Source organism: Bos taurus, chromosome 7 (assembly GCF_002263795.3).
Source record: "Bos taurus isolate L1 Dominette 01449 registration number 42190680 breed Hereford chromosome 7, ARS-UCD2.0, whole genome shotgun sequence".
Taxonomy (NCBI): Eukaryota; Metazoa; Chordata; class Mammalia; order Artiodactyla; family Bovidae; genus Bos; species Bos taurus.
This window is the reverse complement of record NC_037334.1, coordinates 9,290,909-9,309,210: the sequence shown is the minus strand read 5'-3', so window position 1 is coordinate 9,309,210 and position 18,302 is coordinate 9,290,909. Positions and strand designations below refer to the sequence as shown.

At 39.6% G+C, this 18,302-nt stretch overlaps 1 protein-coding gene across 1 annotated transcript in view; it reads left to right on the top strand.

Moving 5' to 3' along the window:
- LOC107131239 (adhesion G protein-coupled receptor E2-like) overlaps positions 1 to 18,302 on the top strand; it is a 66,021-nt gene that overhangs the window by 23,373 nt on the left and 24,346 nt on the right. Inside the window, exons 13-14 of the mRNA XM_015471937.3 lie at positions 3,981 to 4,178; positions 4,450 to 4,685. Coding sequence (XP_015327423.3) covers positions 3,981 to 4,178; positions 4,450 to 4,685 — 434 coding nt within the window. The remainder of the gene's footprint in view (positions 1 to 3,980; positions 4,179 to 4,449; positions 4,686 to 18,302) is intronic.

The window sequence follows — 18,302 nt, the reverse complement described above, 5'->3', positions numbered from 1 at the left end:
AGGTAGAACCTTCCGTTGAAATCTTTTAACAGGAGCCGTGTGATTTATAGAAGGAACTGAAAAAGCAAAGTGTTTTCTATCTTTAGGATGCAAAAGTATAGTAAAAAAGCAATCTTATAAAATAATAATTATAGATTAGCCTTTTGGTACCATGGAAGGGGAGGGTAATCCAGGTTGTAATGGCCCCATAGGAATTATAGTATTATTAACATTTCTTAGATCTATCAACATTTTCCATTTTCTTGATTTCTTTTTTATTACATCAGTTTCATCCACTCCTAATAGTCTTGAAGAGCCACAATTTTACCCCAATCAAGGGGCCATTCTTCCGCTCTAATGATTGAAATGTTAGCTCCGGTATCTAGCATGCCTGTGAAATTTTTTTTCCTGTATGTGTAAAGTGAGCATGGGTTTCTGATGTTCCTTTAACAAGGTGGATAGTGCAGCAGTAAGGTTGGTACTACCAAAGCTTCCCTGCAAAATTTTATCAGATGCTTTCATTGGTTTGACATATGGTAAAAGTAATAATTGTGCAAAATGTTCCCCTTTATGTAAATATACATTCCCCATTTTCACAACATTTACCATAACATGTATTTCCCCTTTATAATCTTCATCCATAACATCGGTCAATACCATTAAACCTTTCATTGTGCAGCTATTATGTCCCAAAATTAGTCCCATCATCCCGGATGGAATAAGGCCATAATATCCAGTGGGAATTTTGTGGAGGTTATATAATTCCATTAATTATATGTCATAAGGACTAGGTATATCAATGCAAGCACTCTTAGATGTAGCTACTTGTAGCATCATAACGTTGGGTCCTCCTTTTGTAATGGGGCTAGAGGATGGCCCCTTTATTAGTTTCCCTGTTGTTTTTGTTGTGCACCAGGGGTCAATGTGTTTCCATCTTTATCAAATTTAGAATGACATTCATTCAGCCAATGGAACCCCTTTTTATATCTTGGACATACTGCTGGGGGTCTCTTCTTATTAGAAGTAGTATTATTTTTTCTGGTCTGTGTTGGCAGGCAGCATTGTTTTTTTCATATGGTTGGCCTTCCTGCAGTTAAAACATTTGGCATTAGTAGCTTTCTGTACATTAAAAGTTTCTAATGTCACCAATTTTGCTCTATGGGACATAGATCCAATATCCTTCCAAGCTTTCAAATATTCCATAAGAGAGCCAGTCTCTCGAATTGGTCTAAGCACGGATTGACATTTCTCATTAGCATTTTCAAAAGCAAGTTGTTTTAAAATAATATTTTGTAAAATCAAATCCTTAATAGATTTTTTGATTGCATCCTGTAATTTCCCTATAAATTGAGAATATTCCTCCTCATGTCCTTGAATAAACTTAACAAATGAACCATCAGAGTTTGCGCTATCAACCTTTGCCCACGTCCTGTAGGCAGTTTCTTTAATGAAATGTAACATCTGAGGGGTAATATTAGCTAATTGTGCAATCATATCGGCCATGGATCCTGTTCCAGTGAGTATATCATAGGTTAAATTGGCAGGGTTACCATGAGATGGCTGGTCAATCATTATTTGTTGGGCCTCATCATTAACCCATATTTGCCATTGAAGTAATTGTTAAGGATTTTGAACCATCTTTGCTATTTGAAAAAAATCATATGGCATCCAATGATCAGCCCATCCTCTGAGGAATTCTACACAGTAAGGAGAAGTAGGTCCATGCAGAGTGCATGCTTTCTCAAGGCTAGACAACACGTCAAAATCTAGATTAGCCCAAGTATTTTGGCCTTAGGCAGGTTGATTAAACTGTATTGGGAAAGCAAAAGTGCAAGCAGGCATCTCCCAAGGAGGAGTGAAATGATTAGTATGAGCAAAGTTAGCAACTGCTGTTACAGGCGGAGCAGAAGGAAAACCTCAGATTTGGGCTGTCCGTTGAATGAAATGACCTCTGTTCTAAGTGGCTTCAGTTTTGACACATCCTGTATATATATGTCTCTAAGTTGTTTTTCTAAGGATTGCGTCTGCTTGAGCATAACATTCTTGTAAAGACTGAATAGTCTTTACTTCCAAATCAATGTTATGCCCTTCAATTTGTTCTATGATAGCCTGTATGAGTGACCATGTAACCCTTGCCGATATGCTCGCAAAACATTACTTTTAACCCTTTTCTATGTCTAGATTGAGTGTCCCCTCTTCTGGGAACCATGAATTGTTCCAGTAAAATATGATAGCAGTCGTTCAATTGATCCCTTGAAATATTAATACCATTTTGTATCAGAAAATGATGCATTATAGAAATGAAAGGATCTTATTGCTATGTTGTCCCATCTTGCTTACCTCTTTCTGCAGGGCTCGTTGCTTTGTTTAGCCTTCCTTTCAAGTCCCTGTTCAGGCGCCACTTGTGGGGATTTTCTCCCCTGAACTTGGAAACGACGAACCTGAAAGAACAACACTCGGACAGTCTCTTGCAAGGACTGACAAATTTATTTCTGCAGTCGAGCCTTTTTATAGAAGCAGGAACAAAGACCTTAGAGTATATGACCAGCAGAGTGCATATGGGGTTAAGACATAATCAGTAAAAGATATTTCAAGGACAGCACATTCTAAATGACCCAGGTGTTTATCCCATGATCCATTTTCTCAAGCAACATCTTTAATATTATTAAATCTTGGCACTGAGCATAGCTAAAAGCAGGAGATGTTTTTCAGCTATCGCAAAGCCTGAGTACTTCTGGCCCTCTGCCATTTTCCCAAGGACCTTCTCCTTCAAGGCTATTTTGCACTGCACTTCCCAACAGGGGCTACCTGCATTTCCTCCCATGTGGACCTCTCTTGGGAACTTTAATACAGTACAAAAATTAGTTTTATGCAATAAGCCAAACATTCTCAAAAGTTAAAGTGCATCAGAATCATCTGGAGGGCCAGTTATTTATTTCTAAACATTTCATTCTTAAACAAAATTGAACATAGAGACATGCTGCAAAAATAAATTTGGTGCTACCATACTCAATTGCTTTTTATCCAGAAGCACTTAATTTGCAGGTTTTAACATTCATTTTCTTCATCCTTTTTGCACCTCCCTCTGTCTTTCTCCCTCTCTCTCTTCACCCAGACTTATACTAAAAGGAAGTTGGGAGATATTTTTTCCTTGTGCTCAGGTATTTAGGATGATTTCCAAAAAGAAGCAAGCTTCCCAGGTGGCTCAGTAGTAAAGAATCTACTTGCCAACTCAGAAGATGCAGAAGACTCAGGTTCAATGCCTGGATTGGGAAGATCCCCTGGAGGAGGAAATGGCAACCCAGTCCTATATTTTTGCCTGGAAAATTCCATGGACAGAGGAGCTTGAGGGGCTACAGTCCTTGAGGTCACAAAAAGTCAGACACGCCTGAGTGACTGAGAACACATGCACACCAAAAAGAGGCAGACATTATCAATTTTAAGCTACAGCCAACATCCAAGCATAGTAGTTTTTCTCTTTTACCCAAGAGTTATCTCTAAATCTGTAAGGATTAGTGGCCAAACATGAAGAAATATTACAGGGATAAACTGTGCTGAATTAAGAGTTGGGAATTGATACCTGGACATCATGACAACAGGTAGAGACTTTGTCATAGATCATTACATTACGGGGATGGAGGATTGTGCTCAAAATGTAGCTTCTTGCCTCTGTGAACCTATTGAGGTAACTGAGAAGCTTAGTCATGCTCAAAAGTCTAGAGGGAAATAAACCCTTGTGAGATCCAGGTCTTGGTCTTCATTAGGACTCTCTTATCCCTCGATCCTTCCTGGCACAGATTTTATCATTCAGATCCCATAAATTTCTATATTTTGGAACTGGGGGAAAGTTATCCATAAACATAACATATCCGTAAACATATCCATAACATCATCTACTCAGCACCTCCATTCCTGATTTTTCTATGTCTACAAATAAAAATGGTGGAAGGGTCATTACCCTACAGCAGGAAAGCATGACTGATCTCTCTGCTGGGTCCCAGGAGGAGGATCTCGCACTGACTGTGATCACCTACATGGGACTGAGCCTCTCTCTGCTGTGTCTCTTCCTGGCGGCCCTCACCTTCCTGCTGTGCAAAGCCATCCAGAGCATCAGCACCTCGCTCCATCTGCAGCTCTCGCTCTGCCTCTTCCTGGCCCACCTGCTCTTCCTGACAGCCATCGACAGAACTGAGAGCAAGGTACGTATACTGTCCCAGAATATACCTGCCCCAGGGATGCTGAGTTCATGGGGCCATACTGCACTGGACTCCTTAATATAGTGGGATCCCAGGTAATGTTAGATGGATAAGTAGCCAATTCACATGGACTGACAGAACTAGAAAGCAAACACTCAATTGATAATTCATTCATTTACATCAGAGTTATCCCCAGTGGCAAGTCATAGAAGAAGTCCTGGGGCCATGATCCATCCTGACAAACCATCCAGGTGACACCTTCCTCCTCTCCCAGGTGCTGTGTGCCATCATTGCAGGTGCCTTACACTATCTCTACCTGGCCTCCTTCACCTGGATGCTGCTGGAGGGTCTGCAGCTCTTCCTCACTGCACGCAACCTGACGGTGGTCAACTACTCCAGTGTCAACAGATTCATGAAGAAGCTCACGTTCCCAGTGGGCTACGGAGTCCCGGCGGTGATTGTGGCCATTTCTTCTGCATCCAGGCCTCATCTTTATGGAACACCCAAACGGTAAAACCAAATTCCCGCCATCCTAACTTCTCATGCATGACTATGGCCATTATAGAACCAACATAGCACTTTGATTTTATCTTTCTTAATTTATTCATTTTAATTTAAGGACAATTACTTTATGATATTGTGGTGGCTTTGCCATACATCAACATGAATCAGCCACAGGTGTACATGTGTCCCCCCATCCTTAACCCCCCTGCTTCATCCTTCCCCACCCTATCCCATTGGGTTCTACAAGAGCACCCGCTTTGTGTGCCTTGCTGCTTGCATTGAACTTGCACTGGTCATATGTTTTACACGTAGTAATATACATGTTTAAGTGCTATTCTTTCAAGTCATCCCACTGTCCCCTTCTCCCACAGAGTCGAAAAAGTCTATTCTTTTTTTTTTAAATTAATTTTATTTTATTTTTAAACTTTACATAATTGTATTAGTTTTGTCAAATATCAAAATGAATCCACCACAGGTATACATGTGTTACCCATCCTGAACCCTCCTCCCTCCTCCCTCCCCATACCATCCCTCTGGGTCGTCCCAGTGCACTAGCCCCAAGCATCCAGTATTGTGCATTGAACCTGGACTGGCATGTCGTTTCATACATGATATTTCACATGTTTCAATGCCATTCTCCCAAATCTTCCCACCCTCTCCCTCTCCCACAAAGTCCATAAGACTGTTCTATACGTCAGTGTCTCTTTTGCTGTCTCGTATACAGGGTTATCGTTACCATCTTTCTAAATTCCATATATATGCGTTAGTATACTGTATTGGTGTTTTTCCTTCTGGCTTACTTCACTCTGTATAATAGGCTCCAGTTTCATCCACCTCATTAGAACTGATTCAAATGTATTCTTTTTAATGGCTGAGTAATACTCCATTGTGTATATGTACCACTGCTTTCTTATCCATTCATCTGCTGATGGACATCTAGGTTGCTTCCATGTCCTGGCTATTATAAACAGTGCTGCGATGAACATTGGGGTACACGTGTCTCTTTCCCTTCTGGTTTCCTCAGTGTGTGTGCCCAGCAGTGGGATTGCTGGATCATAAGGCAGTTCTATTTCCAGTTTTTTAAGGAATCTCCACACTGTTCTCCATAGTGGCTGTACTAGTTTGCATTCCCACCAACAGTGTAAGAGGGTTCCCTTTTCTCCACACCCTCTCCAGCATTTATTATTTGTAGACTTTGGGATCGCAGCCATTCTGACTGGTGTGAAATGGTACCTCATAGTGGTTTTGATTTGCATTTCTCTGATAATGAGTGATGTTGAGCATCTTTTCATGTGTTTGTTAGCCATCTGTATGTCTTCTTTGGAGAAATGTCTATTTAGATCTTTGGCCCATTTTTTGATTGGGTCCTTTATTTTTCTGGAGTTGAGCTGTAGGAGTTGCTTGTATATTTTTGAGATTAGTTGTTTGTCAGTTGCTTCATTTGCTATTATTTTCTCCCATTCTGAAGGCTGTCTTTTCACCTTGCTAATAGTTTCCTTTGATGTGCAGAAGCTTTTAAGTTTAATTAGGTCCCATTTGTTTATTTTTGCTTTTATTTCCAATATTCTGGGAGGTGGGTCAAAGAGGATCCTGCTGTGATGTATGTCAGAGAGTGTTTTGCCTATGTTCTCCTCTAGGAGTTTTATAGTTTCTGGTCTTACGTTGAGATCTTTAATCCATTTTGAGTTTATTTTTGTATATGGTGTTAGAAAGTGTTCTAGTTTCATTCTTTTACAAGTGGTTGACCAGATTTCCCAGCACCACTTGTTAAAGAGATTGTCTTTAATCCATTGTATATTCTTGCCTCCTTTGTCAAAGATAAGGTGTCCATATGTTCGTGGATTTATCTCTGGGATTTCTATTTTGTTCCATTGATCTATATTTCTGTCTTTGTGCCAGTACCATACTGTCTTGATAACTGTGACTTTGTAGTAGAGCCTGAAGTCAGGTAGGTTGATTCCTCCAGTTCCATTTTTCTTTCTGAAGATCGCTTTGGCTATTCGAGGTTTTTTGTATTTCCATACAAATTGTGAAATTATTTGTTCTAGCTCTGTGAAGAATACTGTTGGTAGCTTGATATGGATTGCATTGAATCTATAAATTGCTTTGGGTAATATACTCATTTTCACTATATTGATTCTTCCAATCCATGAACATGGTATATTTCTCCATCTATTAGTGTCCTCTTTGATTTCTTTCACCAGTGTTTTATAGTTTTCTATATATAGGTCTTTAGTTTCTTTAGGTAGATATATTCCTAAGTATTTTATTCTTTTCGTTGCAATGGTGAATGGAATTGTTTCCTTAATTTCTCTTTCTGTTTTCTCATTATTAGTGTATAGGAATGCAAGGGATTTCTGTGTGTTGATTTTATATCCTGAAACTTTACTATAATCATTGATTAGTTCTAGTAATTTTCTGGTGGAGTCTTTAGGGTTTTCTATGTAGAGGATCATGTCATCTGCAAATAGTGAGAGTTTTACTTCTTCTTTTCCAATTTGGATTCCTTTTATTTCTTTTTCTGCTCTGATTGCTGTGGCCAAAACTTCCAAAACTATGTTGAATAGTAATGGTGAAAGTGGGCACCCTTGTCTTGTTCCTGACTTTAGAGGAAATGCTTTCAATTTTTCACCATTGAGGATAATGTTCGCTGTGGGTTTGTCATATATAGCTTTTATTATGTTGAGGTATGTTCCTTCTATTCCTGCTTTCTGGAGAGTTTTTATCATAAATGGGTGTTGAATTTTGTCAAAAGCTTTCTCTGCATCTATTGAGATAATCATATGGTTTTTATTTTTCAATTTGTTAATGTGGTGTATTACGTTGATTGATTTGTGGATATTGAAGAATCCTTGCATCCCTGGGATAAAGCCCACTTGGTCATGGTGTATGATCTTTTTAATGTGTTGTTGGATTCTGATTGCTAGAATTTTGTTTAGGATTTTTGCATCTATGTTCATCAGTGATATTGGCCTGTAGTTTTCTTTTTTTGTGGGATCTTTGTCAGGTTTTGGTATTAGGGTGATGGTGGCATCATAGAATGACTTTGGAAGTTTACCTTCCTCTGCAATTTTCTGGAAGAGTTTGAGCAGGATAGGTGTTAGCTCTTCTCTAAATTTTTGGTAGAATTCAGCTGTGAAGCCGTCTGGACCTGGGCTTTTGTTTGCTGGAAGATTTTTGATTACAGTTTCAATTTCCGTGCTTGTGATGGGTCTGTTAAGGTTTTCTATTTCTTCCTGGTCGAGTTTTGGAAAGTTGTACTTTTCTAAGAATTTGTCCATTTCTTCCTCGTTGTCCATTTTATTGGCATATAATTGTTGATAATAGTCTCTTATGATCCTTTGTATTTCTGTGTTGTCTGTTGTGATCTCTCCATTTTCGTTTCTAATTTTATTGATTTGATTTTTCTCCCTTTGTTTCTTAATGAGTCTGGCTAATGGTTTGTCCATTTTATTTATCCTTTCAAAGAACCAGCTTTGGGCTTTGTTGATTTTCGCTATGGTCTCTTTTGTTTCTTTTGCATTTATTTCTGCTCTAATTTTTAAGATTTCTTTCCTTCTACTAACCCTGGGGTTCTTCATTTCTTCCTTTTCTAGTTGCTTTAGGTGTAGAGTTAGGTTATTTATTTGACTTTTTTCTTGTTTCTTGAGGTGTGCCTGTATTGCTATGAACTTTCCCCTTAGGACTGCTTTTACTGTGTCCCACAGGTTTTGGGTTGTTGTGTTTTCATTTTCATTCATTTCTATGCATATTTTGATTTCTTTTTTGATTTCTTCTGTGATTTGTTGGTTATTCAGCAGGGTGTTGTTCAGCCTCCATATGTTGGAATTTTTAATAGTTTTTCTCCTGTAATTGAGATCTAATCTTACTGCATTATGGTCAGAAAAGATGCTTGGAATGATTTCTATGTTTTTGAATTTACCAAGGCTAGCTTTATGGCCCAGGATGTGATCTATCCTGGAGAAGGTTCCATGTGCGCTTGAGAAAAAGATGAAATTCATTTTTTTGGGATGAAATGTCCTATAGATATCAATTAGGTCTAACTGGTCTATTGTATCGTTTAAAGTTTGTGTTTCCTTGTTAATTTTCTGTTTAGTTGATCTATCCATAGGTGTAAGTGGGGTATTAAAGTCTCTGACTATTATTGTGTTATTGTTAATTTCTCCTTTCATACTTGTTAGCATTTGTCTTACATACTGCGGTGCTCCTGTGTTGGGTGCATATATATTTATAATTGTTATATCTTCTTCTTGGATTGATCCTTTGATCATTATGTAGTGACTTTCTTTGTCTCTTTTCACAACCTTTGTTTTAAAGTCTATTTTATCTGATATGAGTATTGCTACTCCTGCTTTCTTTTGGTCCCTATTTGCATGGAAAATCTTTTTCCAGCCCTTCACTTTCAGTCTGCATGTGTCCCCTGTTTTGAGGTGGGTCTCCTGTAGACAACATATGTAGGGGTCTTGTTTTTGTATCCATTCAGCCAGTCTTTGTCTTTTGGTTGGGGCATTCAACCCATTTACGTTTACGGTAATTACTGATAAGTATGATCCCGTTGCCATTTACTTTATTGTTTTGGGTTCGAATTTATACACCATTTTTGTGTTTCCTGTCTAGAGAATATCCTTTAGTATTTGTTGGAGAGCTGGTTTGGTGGTGCAGAATTCTCTCAGCTTTTGCTTGTCTGAGAAGCTTTTGATTTCTCCTTCATACTTGAATGAAATCCTTGCTGGGTACAATAATCTGGGCTGTAGGTTATTTTCTTTCATCATTTTAAGTATGTCTTGCCATGTCCTCCTGGCTTGAAGAGTTTCTATTGAAAGATCAGCTGTTATCCTTATGGGAATTCCCTTGTGTGTTATTTGTTGTTTTTCCCTTGCTGCTTTTAATATTTGTTCTTTGTGTTTGATCTTTGTTAATTTGATTAATATGTGTCTTGGGGTGTTTCGCCTTGGGTTCATCCTGTTTGGGACTCTCTGGGTTTCTTGGACTTGGGTGATTATTTCCTTTCCCAGTTTAGGGAAGTTTTCAACTATTATCTCCTCAAGTATTTTCTCATGGTCTTTCTTTTTGTCTTCTTCTTCTGGAACCCCTATGATTCGAATGTTGCAGCATTTAATATTGTCCTGGAGGTCTCTGAGATTGTCCTCATTTCTTTTAATTCGTTTTTCTTTTATTCTCTCTGATTCATTTATTTCTACCATTCTATCTTCTAATTCACTAATCCTATCTTCTGCCTTTGTTATTCTACTATTTGTTGCCTCCAGAGTGTTTTTAATTTCATTTATTGCATTATTCATTATATATTGACTCTCTTTTATTTCTTCTAGGTCCTTGTTGAACCTTTCTTGCATCTTCTCAATCCTTGTCTCCACGCTATTTATCTGTGATTCCATTTTAATTTCAAGATTTTGGATCAATTTCACTATCATTATTTGGAATTCTTTATCAGGTAGATTCCCTATCTCTTCCTCTTTTGTTTGGTTTGGTGGGCATTTATCCTGTTCCTTTATCTGCTGAGTATTCCTCTGTCTCTTCATCTTGTTTAAATTGCTGAGTTTGGGGTGTCCTTTCTGTATTCTGGCAGTTTGTGGAGTTCTCTTTATTGTGGCTTTTCCTCGCTGTGTGTGGGTTTGTACAGGTGGCTTGTCAAGGTTTCCTGGTTAGGGAAGCTTGTGTCGGTGTTTTGATGGGTGGAGCTGCATTTCTTCTCTTTGTTCAGTCGTGCTGTGGGGAGGGAGGGAGGGATGCTACAAACAAATAACACTGGCATGCGCTCGCAGTGCCTCAGCCACACTGGGTCTGCCCCCGCTCACGGCGCGTGTAGCCTCCCTGCCCACACTGCTCGGTAGGTTGTTCCGCCGGGAACAATCTGAGGCTGGCCCTGGGCTGCATGTACCTCACAGGTCCAAGCCGCTCAGGTTCAGGCACTCGGGCAGTCCTCAGAGGCGCAGACTCAGTTGGGCCTGAGTTTTGTGCTATTCCCAGGTCCGAGCAGCTCAAGTGATGAGGTGTTTGGTGAGCGCCAATGCTGCGACTTATCGCCTCCCCGCCACTCAGTTATCTGGGTGTAAAACTGGCGCACCTTCTCAGGCAGATGTTAACCGTCCAGACCCCGAAGAAGTTTTAGTTAGCAAAGAAGCCTGCTTACAGTTTTATAGATATTGTCTCTCTGGGGCTGCGATTGCCCCCTTCCGGCTCTGGCTGCCTGTCACCGGAGGGGGAAGGTCTGCAGCCAGCTATCTCTGTTCAGTTCTATGTTCTGTGCGCGGGCCTGGCAGTGTCTTAGGTTGGGGCTGGCTTTTCGAGTGGTAGATATCCCACAGTCTGGTTTGCTAGCCCAAATTATTTCGCTCAGATAGTGCTCAGGGTATGCAGGCCAGATTCTTACTCTAAGCAATGCAGCCCGCGCTGTGCCTCCCTGCCCAGCCCCCGCTTGCTAATGGCGGATGCAGGCGTCTGTGCTGCTTCTCCGCTGGGGGAGTTACTGTAGGACTCACAATCTTCGAGTTTTAATTGTTTATTTATTTTTTCTCCCCGTTATGTTGCCCTCTGTGCTTCCAAAGCTTGGCACAGATTCGGCAGTGAGAAGGTTTCCTGGTGTTTGGAAACTTCTCTCTTTTTAAGACTCCCTTCCCAGGACGGAACTCCGTCCCTCTCTCTTTTGTCTCTTTTTTGTCTTTTATATTTTTTCCTACCTCCTTTCGAAGAGTTGGATTGCTTTTCTGGGTGCCTGATGTCCTCTGCCGGCATTCAGAAGTTGTTCTGTGGAATTTACTCGACGTTTAAATGCTCTTTTGATGAATTTGTGGGGGAGAAAGTGTTCTCCCAGTCCTACTCCTCCGCCATCTTGGCTCCTCCTCCCAAAAAGTCTATTCTTTACATCTGTGCCTCTTTTGCTGCCCCGCTTATAGGATCTTCGTTACCATCTTTCTAAATTTCATATTGTCTTTCTCTTTCTGATTTACTTCACTCTATATAATAGGCTCCAGTTTCATCCATCTCACTAAATTGAATCAAATGAGTTTCTTTTTACAGCTGAGTGATATTCCACTCTGTATAAGTACCACATCTTCCTTATCTATTCATCTGCTGGTGGACATATAGGTTGCTTCCATGTCCTAGTAATTGTAAATAATGCTGCAGTGAACATTGGTGTATATGAGTCTCTTTCTGGTTTCCTTGGGAAGTATACCCACCAGTGGGATTGCTGGGTCATATGACAGGTCTATGACCCATTTTTAAAGGAATCTCCACACTGTTCTCCATAATGGTTGTATCAGTTTGCATTCCCACCAACAGTATAAAAGTGTTCGCTTTTCTCTACACACTCTCCAGCATTTTTTGTTTGTAGAGTTTGATAATGGCCATTCTGACCAGGGTGAAATGATATCTCATTGTGGTTTGATTTGCATTTCTCTAATAATGAGTGATGTTGTGCATCTTTTCATGTGTTTGTTAGCCATCTGTATGTCTTCTATGGAGAAATGTATGTTTAGTTCTTTGGCCTACTTTTAGATTGAGTTATTCATTTTTCTGGTACTGACTGAGCTGCATGAACTGCTTATACATGTGGCACATTAATTCTTTGTCAGTTGTTTTATTTCCTCCCATTCTGAAACCTGTCTTTTCACTTGCTTATACCTTCCTTCATAGGGCACAAGCTTTTAAGTTTAATTAGGTGCCATTTGTTTATTTCTGCTTTTATTTCCATTACTCTGGGAGGTGGGTCTTAGAGGATCTTGCTGTGATTTATGTCAGAGACTGTTCTGCCTATGTTTTCCTCTAAGTGTTTTATAGTTTCTGGTCTTAACATTTAGGTCTTTAATCTATTTTGAGTTTATTTTTGTGTATGGTGTTAGAAAGTGTTCTAATTTCACTGTTTTATAGGTGTTTGACCAGTTTTCTAAGCACCACTTGTTGAATAGACTGTCTTTTCTCCATTGTATATTTTTGCTTCCTTTGTCAAAGATAAGGTGTCTATATGTGCATTGATTTATCTCCAGACTTTCTATTTTGTTCCATTGATCTATATTTCTGTCTTTGCGCCAGTACCATACTGTCTTGATGACTGTAGCTTTGTAGTATAGTCTGAAGTCAGGAAAGTTGTTTCCTCCAGTTCCATTCTTCTTTCTCAAGATTCCTCTGGCTACTTGACGGGTTTTGTGTTTTCATGCAAATTGTGAAATTATTTTTTCTAGTTCTGTGAAAAACAGCATTGGAGTTTCATAGGGATTGCATTGAATCTATAGATTGCTTTAGGTAGTATACTTATTTTCTCTATATTGATTCTTTCACTCCAAGTACATGGCATATTTCTCCATCTAGTTGTGTCATCTTTGAGTTCTTTCATAAGTGTTTTATATTTTTCTATATATGGATCTTTTGTTTCTTTAGGCAGATTTATTCCTAAGTATTTTATTCTTAATGTTGCAATGGTATATAGGATTGTTTCCATAATTTCTCTTTCTGATTTTTCATTATTAGTATATAGGAATGCAAGGGATTTCTGTGCATTAATTTTATATCCTTCAACTTTGCTATATTCATTGATTAACTCTAGTAATTTTCTTGTGGAGTCTTTATGGTTTTCTATGTAGAGGATCATGTCATCAGCAAACAGTGACAGTTTTACTTCTTTTCCTATCTAGATTCCTTTTATTTCTTTTTCTTCTCTGATTGCTGTGGCTATGACTTCCAAAACTATGTTGAATAGTAGTGGTAACAGTGGGCACCCTTGCCTTGTTCCTGATTTAGAGGAAATGCTTTCAGTTTTTTGCCATTGAGAATGTTTGCTGTGGGTTTGTCATATATAGTTTTTGTTATGTTGAGGTATATTTCTTCTATGCCTACTTTCCCAGGCAATGGTACCCCACTCCAGTACTTTTGCCTGGAAAATCCCATGGACGGAGAAGCCTGGTAGGCTGCAGTCCATGGGTTTGCTAGAGTCGGACATGACTGAGCGACTTCACTTTCACTTTCATGCATTAGAGAAGGAAATGGCAACCCACTCCAGTGTTCTTGCCTGGGAGAATCCCAGGGATGGGGGAGCCTGGTGGGCTGCTGTCTCAGGGGTCACACAGAGTCGGACATGACTGAAGCGACTTAGCAGCAGCAGCAGCAGCCTACTTTCTCGAGTTTTTATCATAAATGGATATTGAATTTTGTCAAAGGCTTTATCTGCATCTATTGAGATAATCATACCATTTTTATCTTTCAATTTGTTAAGATGGTGTATCACATTGATTGATTAGAGAATATTGAAGAATCCTTGCATTCCTGAAATGAAGCCCACTTGGTCATGATGTATGATCTTTTTAATATGTTGTTGGATTCTGTTTGCTAGAATTTTGTTGAGGATTTTTACATCTATGTTCATCAGTGATATTGGCCTGTAGTTTTCTCTTTTGTGGCTTTTGTTTGGTTTTGGTATCAGGATGATGGTGGCCTCCATAAGGCTCAGACCCAGGTGTGCTGTGCATTTTGTGCCTTTCCCAGGTCCAAGCAACTCAGGTGACCAGGTGCTTGGCGAGCACACTGTCCTGGGTGGGCCATGCATCTTATGCACCTCCCTGGTCCAAGCTGCCCAATTTCTCTGTTGCACGAAGAGGGCACTATGCCAGGTGTGCTGTGTTTCTCCTCTGGGGAGCTGGTCTCAGACTGTGACATTCCCGGCCAATGTGAACTGTCCAGGATCCAAGGAAGACATGGTTATCGACTGACAGCCTGCTCACAGTTTGATGGGAAATGCAGTCTCTGGGGCCAAGATTGCAGCAGCCCCTTGCATTCCAGCTCTGGCTGTCACAGTCCTACCTCTCTGCCTCCAGGGAAAGAGGGTCATAAATGGCAGCAGCTTACTCCTTTTTGGTTTTCACTAGGGCACAATATTTGTTCTGTGAGCTGACCAGGTGTCACCATGCAGCACTTGAGCCTTCCTGCAGGAAAGGTCCTTTGATTTTCTTTGTCTCTCTGGCATTCACATGGTTTAGGTTGCTGTGTTATAGTAGCCTCCTCCGATTGTCCACAGGACATTCAGATCCAGTCCTTACCCTAAGAACCAGCCACCAGCCCAAACCTCTACACCCAACCCCCACTAGTTGCTGGTGGACTTGAGCAGCATCTGAGCTGTTTCTCTGCTAGTAATTGAGGTTCAGAACGTATTCTGTGGTAAATTTTTTTTTTGTTGTTGTTATGTTGCCCTCTGAGTTTCCTCTATCTCCCAGAGTTTGCTTAAGTTTGTATCAGTTGCATTAGTGATGCTATCTAACCATTTCATCATCTGCCACTTCCTCCTCTTTCTGCCTTCAATCTTTCCCAGCAACAGGATGTTTTCCAGTGAGTCAGATTTTCACATCAAGCAATCAAGGTAATGGAGCTTCAGCCTCAGTTCTTCCAATTAATATTAAGGGTTGATTTCCTTTAGGATTGACCAGTTTGATCTCCTTGCAATTCAAGGGACTCTCGAGAGTCTTCTCCCACACCACAGTTTGAAAGTATCAATTCTTTGGCACTCAGCCTTCTTTATGATCCAACTCTCATACCCATACATGACTATTGGAAAAAGCATAGCTTTAACTATATGAACATTTGACCACAAAATGCTGTTTCTATATATATATATATATATATATATAGAGAGAGAGAGAGAGAGAGAGAGAGAGAGAGAGAGCTGTGTACATGAACTCTTTGTACATTTTAGAGATTAGTCCTTTGTCAGTTGCTTCATTTGCAAATATTTTCTCCCATTATGATGGTTGTCTTTTCATCTTGTTTATGGTCTGCTTTGTTTGACTTTTTTCTTGTTTCTTGAGGTATGCCTGTATTGCTATGCTATAAACTTTCCCCTTAGTACTGCTTTTACAGTGTCCCACAGATTTTGGGTTGCTGTGTTTTCATTTTCATTCGTTTCTATGCATATTTAGATTTCTTTTTTTATTTCTTCTGTGATTTGTTGGTTATTCAGCAACGTGTTGTTCAGCCTCCATATGTTGCCATTTTTAATAGTTTTTCTACTGTAATTGAGATCTAATCTTACTGCACTGTGGTCAGAAAAGATGCTTGGAATGGCTTCATTTTTTTTTTTTTTTTAATTTTACCAAGGCTAGATTTATGGCCCAGGATGTGGTCTATCCTGGAGAAGCTTCCGTGTGCACTTGAGAAAAATGTGAAATTCATTGTTTTGGGGTGAAATGTCCTATGGATATCAATTATGTCTAACTGGTTTATTGCATCATTTAAAGTTTGTGTTTCCTTGTTAATTTTCTGTTTAGTTGATCTATCCATAGGTGTGATGGGGTATTAAGGTCTCCCACTATTGTTGTGTTATTGTTAATTTCCCCTTTCATACTTGTTAGCATTTGTCTTACATATTGTGGTGCTCCTATGTTGGGTGCATATATATTTATAACTGTTATATCTTCTTCTTGGATTGATCCTTTGATCATTACGTAGTGTCTTTGTCTCTTTTCACAGCCTTTTTTTAAAGTCTATTTTATCTGATATGAGTATTGCTACTCCTACTTTCTTTTGATCTCTATTTGCGTGGAATATCTTTTTCCAGCCCTTCACTTTCAGTCTGTATGTGTCCCCTGTTTTGAGGTGGGTCTCTTGTAGACAACACATATAGAGATCTTGTTTTTGTATCCATCTAGCCAGTCTTTGTCTTTTGGTTGGGGCATTCAACCCATTTATGTTTAAGGTAATTATTGATAAGTATGATCTCATTGCTATTTACTTTATTGTTTTGGATTCAAGTTTATACACCCTTTTGGTGTTTCCTGTCTAGAGAAGATCCTTTAGAATTTGTGGGAGAGCTGGCTTGGTGATGCTGAATTCTCTCAGCGTTGGCTTGTCTGTAAAGCTTTTGATTTCTCCTTCATATTTGAATGAGATCCTGTCTGGGTACAGTAACCTGGGCTGTAGGTTATTTTCTTTCATTACATTAAGTATGTCCTGCCATTCCCTCATGGCCTGAAGAGTTTCTATTGAAAGATCAGCTGTTATCCTTATGGGAATTCCCTTGTGTGTTGTTTGTTGTTTTTCCCTTGCTGCTTTTAATATTTATTCTTTGTGTTTGATCTTTGTTAATTTGATTAATATGTGTCTTGGGGTGTTTCACCTTGGGTTTATCCTGTTTGGAACTCTCTGGGTTTCTTGGACTTGGGTGATTATTTCCGTCCCCATTTTGGGAAGTTTTCAACTATTATCTCCTCAAGTATTTTTTTCATGGTCTTTCTTTTTGTCTTCTTCTTCTGGGACTCCTATGATTCAAATGTTGGTGTGTTTAACATTGTCCTTGAGGTCTCTGAGATTGTCTTTATTTCTTTTAATTCATTTTTATTTATTCCTCTCTGATTCATTTATTTCTACCATTCTATCTTCTAATTCACTAATCCTATCTTCTGCCTTGGTTATTCTACTATTTGTTCCCTCTAGAATGTTTTTGACCTCATTTATTGCATTATTCATTATTTATTGACTCTTTTTTATTTCTTCTAGGTCCTTGTTAAACCTTTCTTGCATCTTCTCAATCCTTGTCTCCGGGCTATTTATCTGTGATTCCATTTTGATTTCAAGATTTTGGATAATTTTCACTATCATTATTCAGAATTCTTTATCAGGTAGATTCCCTATCTCTTCCTCTTTTGTTTGGTTTGGTGGGCATTTGTCCTGTTCCTTTACCTGCTGGGTAGTTCTCTGTCTCTTCATCTTGTTTATATTGTTGTGTTTGGGGTGGTCTTTCTGTATTCTGGCAGTTTGTGGAGTTCTCTTTATTGTGGAGTTTCCTCACATTTGGGTGAGGTTTTACGGGTGGCTTGTCAAGGTTTCCTGGTTAGGGAAGCTTGTGTCAGTGTTTTGGTCGGTGGAGCTGGATTTCTTCTCTCTGGGGTGCAATGTCCAGTAATGAGTTAGGAGATGTCAGTGGGTTTGGAGTGACTTTGGGAAGCCTGTATATTGAAGATCAGGGCTGTGTTCCTGCGTTGCTGGAGAATTTGTGTAGTATTTCTTGCTCTGGAACTTGTTGGCCCTTGGGTGGTGCTTGGTTTCAGGGTAGGTATGGAGGCATTTAATGAGCTCCTGTTGATTAATGTTCCCTGGAGTCAGGAGTTCCCAGGTATTCTCAGGATTTGGACTTAAGCCTCCTGCTTTTGGTTTTCAGTCTTATTTGTACAGTAGTCTCAAGACTTCTCCATCTATACAGCACCATTGATAAAACATCTTGGTTAAAGATGAAAATTTTCTCCACAGTGAGGGACACCCAAAGAGGTTCACAGAGTTACATGAATAAGATAAGAGGGAGGAGAGAGTTAGAGGTGACCCAAATGAGATGAGGTGGAATCAAAAGAGGAGAGAGCAAGCTAGCCAGTAATCACTTCCTTATGTGTGCTCCACAGTCTTGACCGCTCAGAGATGTTCACAGAGTTATACAGAGAAGAGAAGAGGGAGGAAGGAGACAGAGGTGGCCAGGAGGATAAAGGTGGGAATCAAAAGGAGAGAGACAGATCCAGCCAGTAATCAGTTCCCTAAGTGTTCTCCACCGTCTGGAACACACAAAGAGATTCACAGAGTTGGGTAGAGAAAAGAAGGGGGAGGGAAGAGATAGAGGTGACCTGATGGAGAAAA